The 16,013-nt window shown below is 34.8% G+C and overlaps 1 protein-coding gene across 1 annotated transcript; it reads left to right on the top strand.

The window, feature by feature from the left end:
• The first annotated feature begins 269 nt into the window (after positions 1-269).
• On the top strand, positions 270-8,179 carry LOC131948273 (gastrula zinc finger protein XlCGF26.1-like). Its single transcript, XM_059309808.1, has 7 exons — positions 270-302; positions 1,002-1,177; positions 1,893-2,337; positions 2,516-3,645; positions 4,636-4,718; positions 6,839-6,863; positions 8,143-8,179. Exons 1-7 carry the CDS (start codon positions 270-272, stop codon positions 8,177-8,179), a joined length of 1,929 nt encoding a protein of 642 aa, XP_059165791.1.
• Positions 8,180-16,013: the final 7,834 nt, after the last annotated feature.

The following is a 16,013-nucleotide window of genomic DNA, read 5'->3' as shown; positions in this document are numbered from 1 at the left end:
TGATTTTGGTTTATTATTTAGTTATCTACAATACACTTACAAATTGTGTGTTACTCAACATACACGTGCAAACTAACTAGACAGACTTTTGAAATACAAAGCCATCATTTAAATGATATGATAACAGCAATTTTTCAGTACACTAGATCTAGATCTAGTATAAAACAGTATTCTGATATTTTCAGGTGTAATTTGGTGACAACTATGCCAGAGACTTGTGTATTTATTTACAGAGGGTTGGTGTTGTAAACAAGAACAGTTTAATCAAAATGGAGAGCAATGCTGGTGGAGTTAAGTCTAAGGTGATTAATGACTGTGTATGATGCATACCCTTTCGCTTTACACTGTGCAAATTCACCCAGCACCTACATCTTATCTAGGGTGTGGCATAAGATTTTTAGCTTTATTTTTGTTTAAGATGACTAAAACAATTAAAAACTACATTTATATATATATATTTAATTTGGTTCTAAGTTTAATTAACAGAATTGATCAGTAGCCATGGAAATGATTTTTAAAAAAAAAATCTTGTTTGTTTTTAAATGGCTATAATGCTTTGGGTGATATGATGGGTTAATTTTAAGGAGTGTTGTTGTAGCATGTTTGTCTGTTCAGCATTCAAATACATGGCGGGCTTAGTATTTTCTGTTGTCTTAGTCAAAATATTATTTTCACTCATTTGTTTTTCAGGGTCAGAGAAATGAATGCTTGAAATTAATTTATTATGTCAGGGCACTTGATTTTCTATCAGTTGCCAAAGTTTAAAAAATGTAGGGGCCTACATGATCTTCCGCTACTTTGTTCCCAGCAAAATGAAAAAAAATACTGTAGATGGAAAGTGCATTGCAAACACTAAATGTTTTTTGTTATAAGCTAATCAGGGGCATCTTAGAATTTGCTCATTGCTTGCAGCCATCAATATTAATGCAACAGCTTTAAAAAATAGACAAACAACAACCTCATCTTATCTCCATGATAAGATTTTTTGGTCTTAATTGTAGTTTTTATGTAGTTCACTTGTCATGTCTGATGTCCTTACTGTGTCCACTATATCAGCCAAAACAGTGTCCACTGTATCAATAAATCATCACTGTGTTGAATATTTTATTCAGTCATCACTATCTCCAATTTATCAGTCATCACTGTTGTCACTATATCAGTCATTAGTGTGTCCAATGTTTGAAGTAGTCACTAAAAGCATGATAAACACTTCATGCAATAAAAGACATTTATTTCAAATACAATGAAAGATGAATACTAGCATCACAGTATTATATATCAAACTTACTATAAACTTAAACATAAACAAATTTCAATTTAATAATATTATTTTACAGATCTCTATCCATGTCAATATTGCAGAGTGGCATTTTCAAATGTTTCCTTTTTGAAGGCACATTTAAAATTCAAACATGGAGGAGAAGAAATAGCCAATTGGAGTCTAGGTCGTGCTTCTAAGAATAGTGAACATTCTTTCCAGCCATCTAGTTATCATCAACATCTTACAATTTTTATGAAAAAAAAAGGCTTACAAGTGTGACAGATGTAATAAATGTTTTACAAAGCTTAGTCAATTGAAGAAACACCTTAGAAATCACACTGTGAAAAAGCCTCTTGAGTGTGAGACAAAAATAGGCCAATTAAAAAATGGTTCCCAAAATAAGCCTTACAGTTACAAGTGTGTCATATGTGGTAAATAGTATAATAAGCTTTTCCAAATAAAAAAACACCTTAAAACTCATACAGGATTAAAGCCTTATACTTGTGAAACATGTGGCAACTGTTTTTTGCAGTTTTCATGTTTACAGATACACCTTCTAATTCATTCAGGAGAAAAGCCTCACTAGTGTCACACATGTGGTAAATGCTTCACACAATTCTCAAATTTAAAGTGTCATCTTAGAAAAACCTTACAAATGTGGCACATGTGGTAAATGTTTCACAGAATCTAACAGTTTACTGATACATCATAGAGTTCATACAGGAGAAAAGCCTTTCAAGTGTGTCAAATGCAATAAATATTTTACAGTATCATCACGCTTAAAGAAACACTTTAAAATCCATACTGAAATAAAACCTTACAAGTGTGATACATGTGGTAAATGTTTTACAGCATTTTGGGATTTAACGAAACATGTTACAATTCACACAGAAGAAAAGCCTTACAATTGTGACAGATGTGGTAAATGGTTTAAGGATCGCGACTACCTAAAGAAGCACGTTAAAATACATTCAGATGATAAGCCTTACAAATGTGACAACTGTGATAAAATGTTTTCACAGATTACTCACTTAAAGGACACCTTAAAAATCAAAACTATGCAAAGTCTTCCAAGTGTGACAAATGTGGAACATGTTTCACAACAAATCATTGTTTAAAAAGCCACCTTAGATTTCACACAGGTGAATTACATTACAGGTGCGACAAATGTGGTAAATCTTTTGCATTGAAGAGCACTCTACAGATCCACTCTGCAATTCATACTAAACCTCATAAGTGTGACAAATGTTTCAGAAACACTGTGGAATCTATAAATGTGAAAAGCCTTTCAAGTGTGATAAATGTGGTAAATGTTTCAAACAAACAAAAACTTTACAGAAACACCAAGCAATCCATACTGGTGAAAAGCCTTTCATGTGTGAAAAATGTGGTAAATGTTTTGTGAGCCTGACCTATTTAAAGAACCACTGTAAAATTCATTCAGGAGATAAACCTTACATATGTGACAAGTGTGGTAAATGTTTTGCATTTTTGTCCATTTTAAAGGCACACAGTAGAATTCGTACAGGAGAAAAGCCTTACAAGTGTGTCACTTGTGGGAAATGTTTCACATCTTTCTCTGGTTTAAACAACCACAATGTAATTCACACAGGAGAAAAGCCTTACAAGTGTAACACTTGTGATAAATGTTTCACATCTAATTCTGATTTAAAGAACCACAATGTAATTCACACAGGAGAAAAGCTTTACAAGTGTATCACTTGTGGAAAATGTTTTACACAGCTTGCAAGTTTAAAGAAGCATCATATAATTCATACAGGAGAAAAGCCTTACAAGTGTGACACATGTGGTAAATGCTTCACACAATTCTCAAATTTAAAGAGGCACCATAGATATCATACTGGAGAAAAACCTTTCAAATGTGGCACATGTGGAAAATGTTTCACACAGCTTGCAAGTTTAAAGAAGCATCATATAATTCATACAGGAGAAAAGCCTTACAAGTGTGTCACTTGTGGTAAATGTTTCAGACATATCTCAGGTTTAAGGAACCACCATAAAATTCACACAGGAAAAAATATTAATAAGTGTGACGAATGTGGTAAATGTTTCTTAGAAGTTTCCACTTTACTGAAACACCATAATTCTCATAAACAAGAAAAGCCATACAGGTGTGACATATGTGGTTCTCGTTTTGGACGACGGCGCACTTTAAGAAATCACATCAGAACTCATACAGGAGAAAAACCTTACAAGTGTGACAATTGTGGTAGATGTTTCTCTCGGGCTTACAGTTTACAGAGACACCATAAAACTCATACTAGTGAAAAACCTTACAAGTGTGACAATTGTGGCAAATTGTTTAGGGAACTTAGCCATGTCACAAGACACCTTAGAATTCATACAGAAGAAAAACAAGTGTGGTAAATAAGGTACAAGTTTTTCTGCTCTTTCACATTTCTCCAACTAGCAAAGAGAACCCACAACTGAAATTATCTTTTGGGGGCATAAGCATCACTTCCATCACTAATTTCATTGTTCCAAGTTTAATTTTTTATTTGTTTGACTTTTACTGTTAGCATTTAAATTTTTAAACTTTTTTCTTTGTTTATTTTGTGTAGCTGAGTTAGAGGTCATCCATAAATGACGTCACGCTTTTTTTGACAATTTTTACCTCCCTCCCCTCCGTCACACGTCGTCACAAAAAGCCAGACCCCTCCCTAAAATGACGTCACACCTCAACCTACAACCCCCCCCCCCCCCTCAAAATTGCAGTTGAATTTTTTTAAAACATCGATATTTTTCTAAAATCTTGTCTAAACTATTACAATTTATTAAAACAGTTATCTAAAACGCGAAATAAAGTCTAAAATTAGTTTTCTAACATTGCTTTTTTATAATGCAAAAATGTGACGTCGAAACATCTGAACCCCCTCCCCTTCATCACAACAAAATTACGGACCCCCTCCCCTCTACGAGTGTGACGTCATTTATGGATGACCTCTTAGTATGTAGGTGTTAAGTACATTCTGGTAACTATTATTAAAAGTTTTAGTTAAATTGAACGGGGTTGTAAAAGTCATCAGGGTAACACAATATTGAATGCAAGTAAAAGGGTATATACAGGACAGATTTAGGGTTACTAGGGCCTTAAGCTATTTGAGATATGTGGACCTTTATATGTCAAACAGTATGTCAATGTTAGGTGTCAATTTTTTTTTAGTTTGAATCTACCAAGGCATTGTGATTAAAAAAAAATTCATTGCCAATACTTTCTCACATTTATTACTATTGCACAACAGTTTCATTTTTTCCTAGTGCTATTATAAAAATATGATGCAAAATAAATGAGCTGAAAGTTGAAAGGATCAAAAACAGTGTAAAAATCCTTTACTCCAGTTCTTAATTAACAGGTTAAATCCATCTCTCACCATGAGGACAATGGTTATCAATTGTCTAACTATTGATTTAAATCCCAGTGAAAACTGCAACAGATGTAGGCTGCACATACAATCCTACCACTCTAGTACTTGGAGGTTTCTTGATATATAGCATTCCTCAAGGCAATTTTTGGCTATATACTATACAATTTTTTATTATATAATGATCAATAATTTGCCACTCTATGGCATAGTCTAATGAGGCGGGGTACAATACTGACCACTCTATCCCTTTATATGATGAGGCAACTGAAACTAGTGAACTTTTCTTCACCTGTCCTGTGAGACATAGGTCATAAGGGGAACTTTATTTATTCACTTTACAAGGGGAGAACACATAACTTTGCTTATAGTTATATACTGCAACAGACAAAATCACATTGTAAAAGTTTACATGCTTTGAGCATTATTGCTTAGTAATTCAAAGGTCAATGTTTACTTTTAAGTTTATTTTTAGATGTAAGCATTTTTAGAATAATTCTTTGAAACTAGTTACATTTAAATTTGATTTGTTTAGCTTCATAATATTATAATAACTAACAGAATACAAAAACTATGCTAGGATTTCTATTAGAGACAATAAAACTAATGGTCCCTATCATAATATCTAATATTTCGCTCATCTAATTGTTTCAATAATATTTAATGCATATTTGGATATTTTGTCTTGCAGCTTTTTACACGCTAAATATACATCCGTTTGTACATGTTTTGATCACACTTTTAATTGCTAATTATACATTACACTTTTAGTATCTAATTATAAATTAAGTTCATGATTTTATATAATTAAAACTTTCACATAGAAAAATAAAATTATCCTCCTACACTTTACACAAACCATTAATCCTAACCCACAATTTTAAATCAAACCCAGAACTTCTTTATTTGACAGAAGGGACTTAGTTGTTAAATAAGGAATTTTAAAATGTAAAAATAATATAGTGCGTATGTATAGGAGTCTATTGGTTGCCTATTTAGCTTAAAAGTCAGAGTATCAAGAGAGGAATAAAATATATCAAAGATAATAATTAATAAGGATGCAGGTTGTAATGAAAAAAAAATCTTTGCTAAAGGTTGTAAAATAAAAATAGGTATCAAAGGTGAGAACATGATAACTCTGGTATACTTGACAATCTTCAACATGACAACCCTAGGTAATATGACAACCAAGGTGACAACCTTAGGCAACAGGACAACACTAGCCAGTATGCAACTCTAACCATCATGAGAATCCTAGCCAGATAACCAACCTTGCTAGTATGACAAACCCTAGAAACAATGAGAGCTTCAGCAGCATTACAACCTTTGCCAAGATGACAAACCCTAGCATCATGATAAAACCAATATGACAAAGCTAGTAGCATGACAAGCCTAGCCAATTTATTAACAAATCTAGCAACTTGACACACCAAGCCAGAATGGAAACCCTTGGCAAGCCCAGCCATTATGGCAATACTATGCCGTATGAAAAACTTTGCAAATGACAACTTTGGAACATTGAAAACCTTGGCAGCTTCACAACATGCTAATATGACAATCCTAGCAAATAATGCAACCCTAGCTGTAAACCAACATGACAACCCTAGCAGCATGACAAGCCAACATGTCGATCATTGGGAACATGACAACCCTGAGGGACCATAGCTAGAGTAGCAGTATGACAAACCAACATGCCAAACCTGGGGAACATGACAACCCTTGGAAACATGACAACTCTGGCCAACATGACAACCCTGGGGAACATGACAACCTAAATAACTTGACAAGCCAATAAAACCCTGGGGAACATGACTACTGTGGCAGCGTGAGAACCATAGCCAATGACTTTATGGCATTTCAATCTAATCCAGTGGTTCTTAACCTCGGTTTTACCGAACCCCAGGGGTTCAGAGTTTCTTCCAAGCAACTCTTCGGGGGGGCAAAGCCCCCCCCGAAAAATTTTTACCGCCCCCCCCCCCCCCCCCGAATGAAATGAAATTTATATCATTTATATAGAAAATATATACTTTTAACAGTGTCCGCCCCCCCGAAGAAAGTTTACCACCCCCCCCCCTCCCCCCCCCCAAGATTTCAAGTGCCCCCCCGGAGAAAAGTCTGGAAGAAACACTGATTATCCCCCGGACGTTTCCCCGTCCTTAACCCTTGTCTATTCACCACCCCCCCCCCCCCCCCCCCCGCCCAGTAGGACATTACTCCCAGTCATGGTTCAAGGTTTAGATCGGGTTAGAGCTAAATTTGAGTTTGGGCTAGGTGTAGGTCTAGGATTAGCGCAAGGGTTAGGCTAGGGTTAGGGCTAGGACTAGGGTCGGGGTTACGACTAGGGCTAGGGTCGGGGTTACGACTAGGTCTAGGCCTAGGGTTAGTGCTTGGGTTACGGTTAGGGTTAGGGGTACGATCTGTGTTATGCTTAAATAAATGTATAGAGTTGGGTTTGGTTTTTGGTTAATTATAAGGTGAGTTGAATTCTTAGGTTTTTCTTATTTGTCTTAAGGTTAAGATAATATATAGGTATAGAGTTGGAGTTAAAATCAGGATTCTATCTTGGTGGATGGGGGGGGGGGGGGTAATTCCCCAGGGGGGTTATTGACAGGGGGGTAATAGCTCTGGGGGAGGGAAACGTCCGGGGAAAATATCCATGGGGTAATGTCCTGCAGCCATTGTTAACGTAATATATGAATCTATACCAGAATGTAAGCAGTTATTACGTCAGTTCATCTGTGGATTAACCATATACTATATTATTATTTGGGCATTTGTGGAGATCTCAGTCATTGTTTCTACTTCAACACATTTATAATACAATTTCAACAAGAAACACTTGCTGTAACGGTTAAACAACGGACCCACTAAATAGTGTTTTTGTGTGCTGTGTGTAAGTGTATGTGTGTTTACGATTACCAACCAAAAACCACTGCTACAATGGTGTCAGAAGAAATGGTACCACCAAGTGTTGTTACAAAGAAGATAAATGTCTGAAATCCACTGGAGGAAATAAGTCTACGGTCAAGATGTAAACTGATGTTAAAATATGTTTGTCGTCTAATTATGAGACTTCTTCTTCTTCTTCGTTCTTAATTATTAGTGTTGAAGGAGATCGAGATTTATCTGCCAGTGGGGTTGAACTCGAGACTGTTCGAATTTATCAACCATGAGCTTTTTGCAGCAGTTGTTTAATTTTGGAGTTGTCTCTCCTAAAAGAGTGGCTGTCCCCAGCTAATGAGCCTCATCTGCCCGAGGGTTCGAACTCGAGACTTTTCGGTTTAGCAACCATGAGCTTTACCAACTCGACCACGCCGACCCTAATTGTGAGACATTCGAATAGATTCACCCTAGATGCACTGTCTAGGTTTTAAGTCTACGACAATATTTATTGAAATGTATGCTGTCTACATTGTGGACTAGTTTACCACAAACAGGGTTGGGTAGTGTCTGAATTTATTGTCTGCGATGTAGGTGTAAATTGTAGTTATTATTATCTATCCATATACACCCGAAATCTTGCAGCATTGCATGATTTACTACATATGTCACTTTTACCATTGCAATTTTCAAAATCTTTTTTTTAACATTTTTAGACTCAGACATGTGCAATTTAAAGCGCCGATTGTCTTGTCCTCCCCCCCCCCCCCCCTCTCTCCATGTACAATCGTTTCGACCAAGACAAAGCACGACAAAATTTCTAGGGATTAAGATTTTTAAAAATAAAAATAAAATAATGAAAGTAATAAATTAATAAAAGAAAAAAAAATAGTTAAATAATAATTAATTACAAAAACTACTAAACTAAATACTTTCATTTTAAAATATAATAACGAGCAACTATTTTAAGTGTCACACTTGTTGGGTCGCTTTTTAGTTTAGAATTATGTTATTGTTAAAATGTCAAATTCAAATTTAATAACACTTTCTGTCTGGTAATATATAATATTAGCGTTTCTCCACGCAAACGACCTCCGGGCAAGTGTCACGTTGTGTACTTCTGGCATACTGGCAGATGTTCATTCTTGCGTTTGCTGCATTCAGGCAAGTGTCCATTATAGGAAACGTACTGTTCCCGTTCTACAGGTCGATTCTAAGATACATGCCCTACAGTAATGACGCTGGTTCAGAGTAGATGGTAGAAACCGGCTATAGCTTAGTTAGCTAAACAGACCAAATGAAATCCTGGAGCTGACCGGTCACGTAAGAAGGTCAGCTGACCACTGAAGCGTGGGTCAGAAGTTAGATCAGCGTAGTGGAATATAGGTCGAAGTAAGGAACAGTCAGGGAAATGTAAAGTTAGGTACAGAGTTGTACAGAATGTAGTGTGTTATGATTCGTCTTGGGAGTGCGTTGTTAGAACAAGTAGTACAATATAGAACAGATTAGCTAGGAATTTGATTGTGTCAATTTTAATAAAGAACATTATATTTTGACTTGGACTGTGTGTTGGATCTTCTCTTCATCGAATTACCCCACCATCACATTTGGTGGTGTTGCTTTTCCCCACCCTCACAACTGGCGGTAGAATGTCTATTCATAATTCACCCTCCCCCTTACATCTACTAATGACCATTTTATTCCAATTGTTAACAATGTATACACAAAATCATCGGAGCTAACAACATGCCAGTATATGTTTGCTACCTACTCAGCCATCTGCTACATCTTCATCGTTACTAAACCTGAAATACTACAGCCACAGCATCATAATTCCCCAATACTATTATTACAACATTTTTCTAACCACACCTCAATTTTTTCTATTAACACCCATCCTCTAAACTTTCGTAAAAATCTGACTTCGCTTACAAGTTTTTCCTTTTCAGGAAACATTTGTTTACTTTGTGGCTTCTATAATTCATACTTTACTTTTCGTTGTCCAACACAAGCTAACTTCGTATGGTTGTCAGTGTTTTTAAAAAGATTTTCCTTTTTTTTCTTTACACCGTCATTAGTTTTGGAGTTTTCCTAGATAAATCTATTATATCTTAACTAAAATAAACGTTTAGTAAACTAGTATAACGTTAGTAGCATTAAACCAGCTGTGAAATCAGAGTTTATCAAAAACAAATTGTGTGACTTTCATCGACATCTACAGCTTCGTAAATAAAATGTAAACAATATTTTTTTTTCATTGTGTTTTTTATTTACGTTGCTATGCTGTCATACATAAAGGTTCATTCGAAGCCTTTGCAGATAATATCTTGCCTTTACCAAGGTAATTTTTCGCAGTATCCAGTTGGGCTTGGGCCGTAAGTATTGCTCCTAATTTTTAATGATTAAAAATAATAATTAAGGCGGAAGTCTCTGGTAAAAAAAAAAACTATTTAATATTCATTAGTGAACAATTGTTTATCTAAATCTGATTTAAGGTACATCTGCATATGTGTTTCCATAAAAAAATTAATGGGATAATCTTGGCAACGATGACAGCGACGACCACCTTGAAAATTGAATCATCTTCGTAGGATTTACACCATTCATAAAATATTATATTTAAAGCCAAAATAATAACGAATTCATAATTTTCGACCATATTTTAGGGTACTCAGCTAAAAGTTTGAAGAGCATTTCTTCAAACTAATTTATTATGAATTTCCAAATTGTGGGTCCGTTAAAAACACTAGTTTTAATGCCCCAAAATTTTGTATTTTTAAAGGACCCAAATTTGACCCATTTTTTAAAAATTAAAACACATATGTGGATGTAACTTTAAAAGCTGTAGAAAAAAAGTTTTTACTCTCTAGAATTTTTTTTACTGGAGTCAACGCCCTTGAAAGAAATATATTAGTAATGCCTAAACACAGACAACACGCTTCAATTGAAACTTACCTACAGTACGAATTTTTGCAACAGTTTGACATGTTATTTTTATACTTGCAATATCCATATAGACCAACACACGCAACTGTGGCTCTGAAATATTCATTAAAAATTATATGAACCAGGAAGTATGAAGATTTCGTGCTGAGCGAATGTTTTCATTGTTTTATTTTAATTAGCAACGGGCAACAACAATTATCACACAATTATTATTGATGCTCTTTTTAATTACCTAAATTAATTAATTATCCACCAATTTCTTGAAACGAAATGCAATTTTTAATTCGTTTTTAATTTAAATCTAATCGCAGCAGATAAAAAAAGTATAGCAAAACAACTGGCAATTCTTAATTATCTTTTAAATTGTCAGAAATTAAAAGTTATAGACTTGCAAATTTTAAAAATCAAATCTAAACGCAACAAGTATAGTAAACATACCTGGCAAATTTTATATCTTTATAAAATGTATAGATTTATGAAAACACAAATAATTATTGTCACAAAAAATTGAATAATGTTTATGATTGTACTTTTGTAATATCTACATTTTTAATTTTTATTTAAATGTGTTAGTGACGAAACAAGGCACACAGACACAAACCTCTTAATGAAAAGACGTTTCAAAAGAGTTTCTTCGCCACCGTCGTCATACTGTTGGGCTACTGCTAAAAAAGTTTGCAAAAAAGTCTAGTTTATGTGAAACGGGTGAAGTCACTTTGTTGACGAAACTGTTATTTATTTCATTCTATGTAGGTTATTTGGTATATAACGTATTTTTACTAAAAGTATATAAACTGTATTTTATGAAAAAGTTACAACAAAGAAGACAAAATGTTATTTTATGAACTTCTACCACACCATTAGGTTAACCGGGAGTTGAACTTTAACTGACCTAGAGTTCAAATTATAGTTTTATAGCTCATAGGTTCAACACATATAAAATAAACCTTAAAGACAACTTAAGCTACCTGCTATAAATGTGAAACAGAAAGTTAACATCATCAATAACTTCATGTTGAATCTGAAAAAAAATGTTTATACTTTTATACATATATGTAGCCTATGTATCCTTACTAAACTGTCACTATATTTCAAATATTTCGAGTTTTAGTCTTTGGCAAAAAATAATTTACGTAATTATTTTTATAAAATGAATTCACCAACAAGTATGAAAACATTAGTTTTACTCCTTACCTCCGTAAAGTTTAATAGGCTATCTTACAATAAAGAAACAACTACTTGCTATTGTCGTTAAACAGACTGAGGCATGAGAGGGAATATATACAATCAGATAACTTGCTCGATAACAGCTGCAGCTGTTTGTAGCTTCTGGTTACAGTGGCAAAATTTAATATCGGTATCTTTTTTTAAGTGAGCTCATCATAATCCATGCTCGCCTTAAAGAAATATAGAAATGTGTTCTTTGTTCTTCATTGTACATTTGTTAGGAATTTCTCGCAACACAGTTACCTGTTACCTGTCAAGATTTGGCATGTTTATTCCGTCCGCAACCTGTTTTTCATTTTTAAAGTGATTCCACAGACTTCATCAATTAAAGGAAAAACTTTAATCGACAATCTTTGTTTTTAAATTAATGTGGTTTGACTTTTTCTTGCAAGTATTATAGAATGGCCTGTTAGTCTGGTTTAGAAATATTATGTTTTACATTTGTAATATTGTACACTGATCGAACTGTAATTCAATAAAAATATGAGGTAAAATAAATTCGCTATTCTTAAATATTTAGATAATGAAGCTATTATAGTTAAGGCATAGCAACTTTTGACGTATAAAACTTTTGAAAGCTTATATTATATTTCTCACTTAACCTGGAAGCAACAAAACATGTTATAGTTTCTACAATAAGTTATTGACTTAAGGTAAGATTTTAAAACATTCGGTCGCGTCTGACGGAGGTGCGAATCTAAAATATTTCAGATACACGTGTTTATTATGTTTTATTCATTTATCCACATTATTTGTTACTTATTCCTATATATCGTTGCTTATGTATAAATGAAGACCAAAACAATGACAGATTTTTAACATAAAAACAAATAGTACTGTGTAATTAATTGGGTTTCGTATAATTGCCGTATTTGTTTAAACAAAATATAAATTATAATTAAACATGTTCCTAATAATGTAATGCATATCTCGTACATTTTCCAAGGGATTACTAGGTATGCAGTGTCTTGGGATCAAAGCGTACGTGTTTAATGTTTATGGATTCAAAATGTATACAGTATACTATCTGGGATTTGAATTCGTTTATGTGTGTAGGTAATCGTACCACGGGAATTAATACATTTCTTAACGGTCTTAATTTCTAATTCTTTTAAATATTAACATAAACTACCTAAAGCTTAGCAAAATTTGTTATTTGAAACAAACTAGATTAGGGAAAAAGCTTATATGTAATCTTGATAACATTAGCCTTAAGATTTTTATCCAGGTTCAAATAACGACTCATTGACGTCTACGATTTCAAATGCAGCTAAAATTATTTTAAGATAAGCTTTAAGATGTTGATTTCATATCACGTAACAGACCAGTGTCTCATGAAAATATATTTAATCTCGTGGAAAATATAGTTCGTCGCTGATATCCTTTTAAAAGAGTTATGAAGTTTAAACATATTCGTCACATAGAATAGAATAAAAGATAAAATAATTAGTCATTAAGTAGCCTTCATAGCTATCCATTTCACAACTACTTAATGTGCATGTATGTATGGTACTAGGTTAAACAGGGGATGTTGTGGTCGTATGTTAGAGCAAACGGCTGCTAACACAAATGTCTCGAGTTTGGTTCCTGGCTCAAGTCAGTACGAAGTCTCTTAGATCTTCCAGCTATGATGGGTAGCCTACCTTACTGACGTTAGGGAAACTAAGGTGTTTGTGTTTAATACAAGCCACACTATCACTTTTTGTGCCAAGTTAAAATAAACTATTTATTAACTGCTCAATGAACACCAAGGTTCTAAAGGAAAACTTTATCTCAGAAGATCTGTCCACATTGGTTTCGTTAACTGTAGGCCTACTTTGTTTTATGTTAAAGAGTAGTTAGCTACTCACACACCTATCGACCTGGAGAACCAAGACACAACGTTTAACCTTGCTCATACGCACACAGATCTGCTCGGCAAATGATTAAGCAACTATATAATGATTCTTTCATGCTAAGTTAACCTTGCTGGGACTTACAATTGTTCCAGATCAATTACAGGTGTTACAAAAGGATGTCTGTTGTCGCCCCACTCTTCCTGGATGTTCTCGAATATGTGACGTACAGTATATGCCTCTGCTTACCATTCTAGTTTAGTGTTAATTTATGATTTTAGCACATATTTTATCAGCAAAAGAAAACTATTTCACACAAAGTTAATATAGCAAATAAACGTTAATATTGTTTTGACTGTATCAGGCTTTGTGTTTTGATCTGGAGAAAATTTACCCGTTTTTTAGTGAAGGAAGTCGATCCTCTAAAATACATACAAATAGTGTATACACCTCCCAGTATCGTTTGTGTGGGGGATGAGCAGGGGGAGCGGCCACTCATGGTATATTGTCTCACTCAGCGTTATGCTTACATCTGCATTATGTAATCAAACAAGTTTGGATAAAAACCCAACTGTGAATAAAATTCAACACAAAATGTTCGTTAATCTTGTGTTACTTGAACTAACATGATCATCTTACAAAATTTTAATGTAGAAAAGCTGATACCAATTGTTGATGTTTTAACACTGCAGGATACGAGTAGTATAATAATTGGTATATTTCCTGTAGAAGATTGCTTACAGCCATGTAAACAAGTTGGGCAAGCCCACCCCCACCCCCCTGATTACCTGTTACACCACTCATATCAGTTAATTATATTTGCCACTCCCTGATTGTACGAGAGCTACATATTATGTTTAGTTTAAGCGGTTCAGATTTTACTTTGGCACTTCAGTTGTGTGTTTTTACACATATTTTGTTTTCTGGACAATCGTGTGTAGTCTACAAGTCGGCTAAATACTTAAGGCAGGGGTCTCCAAACTACGCCCGCAGGCCGGATGCGGCCCGCGAGGTCCTCTCATCCTGCTCGCGGAGATCTTTTTGTTCACGGAAAAAAAAATGTTTGTTAGAGGTGGCTGAGGAACTTTGCTCAGAAAATTTAAAACAATTTGAATATGCAGCTTTGGGTGCAAATACCATTGCCCTCCGTGTTGCAGACATTGATGAAAACATTGTGACTCAAATAGTGAAAACTGCTTACAAGTTTCGCAATTTTTACAATTGCAATGGATGAGTCGCTGGACAGTTGATACATGTTTTTGGACAAGTACAGGGCAACAACTTGACGCACTTTCAGCAGTGCAAGATCTTCATGGCTGAAGCAACAGCTCTGTTCCCCACATCATTTGCATGCAAGATCTTCAAAGACCTCCAGCTGCACTTTCAGTAGCGGTTTTCTGACTAGGATTCAAAGACAGAAGAAATAAGACTGTTTCAAACCCCAATGAAGCAAATGTAACCAGTTGCCCCAGATGAACTGCAGATGGAGGTCATTGAATTGCAAGAAAATGACCTTAGAGACAAGTTAAAAAAATGGCATGTGGGTTTTATTGTTTGCCCAAGGAAAACAAACTTGGACATCGAGTGTGTTGTCGGCCCCTGACAGTGTTTCGTTCAGACTTTTTCTCCTGGGGGAGGAGGGCATTTTAAATATGTATATATTTTTATATAAAATATATTTCGTTGGGGAGGGGGGTGCGGGGGACTTCGCCACCCCAAAGAGATGCATGGAAGAAACTCTGGCCCCCGAACAGATTTTTGATAGTTAATGCGGCCCTCGGGCTAAAACGTTTGGAGACCCCTGACTTAAGGTATTGTTACTTTCTGTCGTACAGGCGTCTTGTGGAAAGATAACTCAAGAGCATCTTCACTTAAGGACTTTTTTGTTTTCGTTTGAGATTGGCGTTGTATGAATCCTAGTAAAGAAGGATGTTCGTAAAAAAGTTGTAAAGTGGTTTAACATGACACAGTTGAATAGGCTGTGTGTTGGGAATCAAGTTGAGTACAGAATCGACCGCACATTATAACGTTGATTCATCAACACCAACGACCAGAGTCAAATGACTTAGGATAGGATCGCAATGTTCATTTAAATCTTCATGGTAAGGGGTGGCGATTCGGTGCCGTGTGGAGTGGTAGGTTCGGAACCCGTCGGGTCTGTCTGTTCTGTCTTTACTTGGACTATATTATGTACCTTTGTCTACCCTTGGCGTTGAAATATCACTTTATGTTTATATTGCTATTTAAATCTTCATTACACATGACATCCACTTGATAGACACAGACGAAAATTTTCACAACGTATACGAAAGCTTGACTACATTCACGACGACATAGGAATACTTACACAAATTTTCATTACAATACTACTCCCAAACGTCACATCTTTATTGTATCTCTTCACACAGTGACAATTTTGTATTAATGAAATTCATTCTACAACACACATACTATAAACCTCTGCAAGACACTGATATATTA

Source organism: Physella acuta, unplaced genomic scaffold, assembly GCF_028476545.2.
Source record: "Physella acuta isolate Inbredline_101_S28 unplaced genomic scaffold, ASM2847654v3 ptg000635l, whole genome shotgun sequence".
Classification (NCBI taxonomy): Eukaryota; Metazoa; Mollusca; class Gastropoda; family Physidae; genus Physella; species Physella acuta.
The sequence above is the reverse complement of the archived record's forward strand: the minus strand, read 5'-3'. Positions and strand labels throughout refer to the sequence as shown.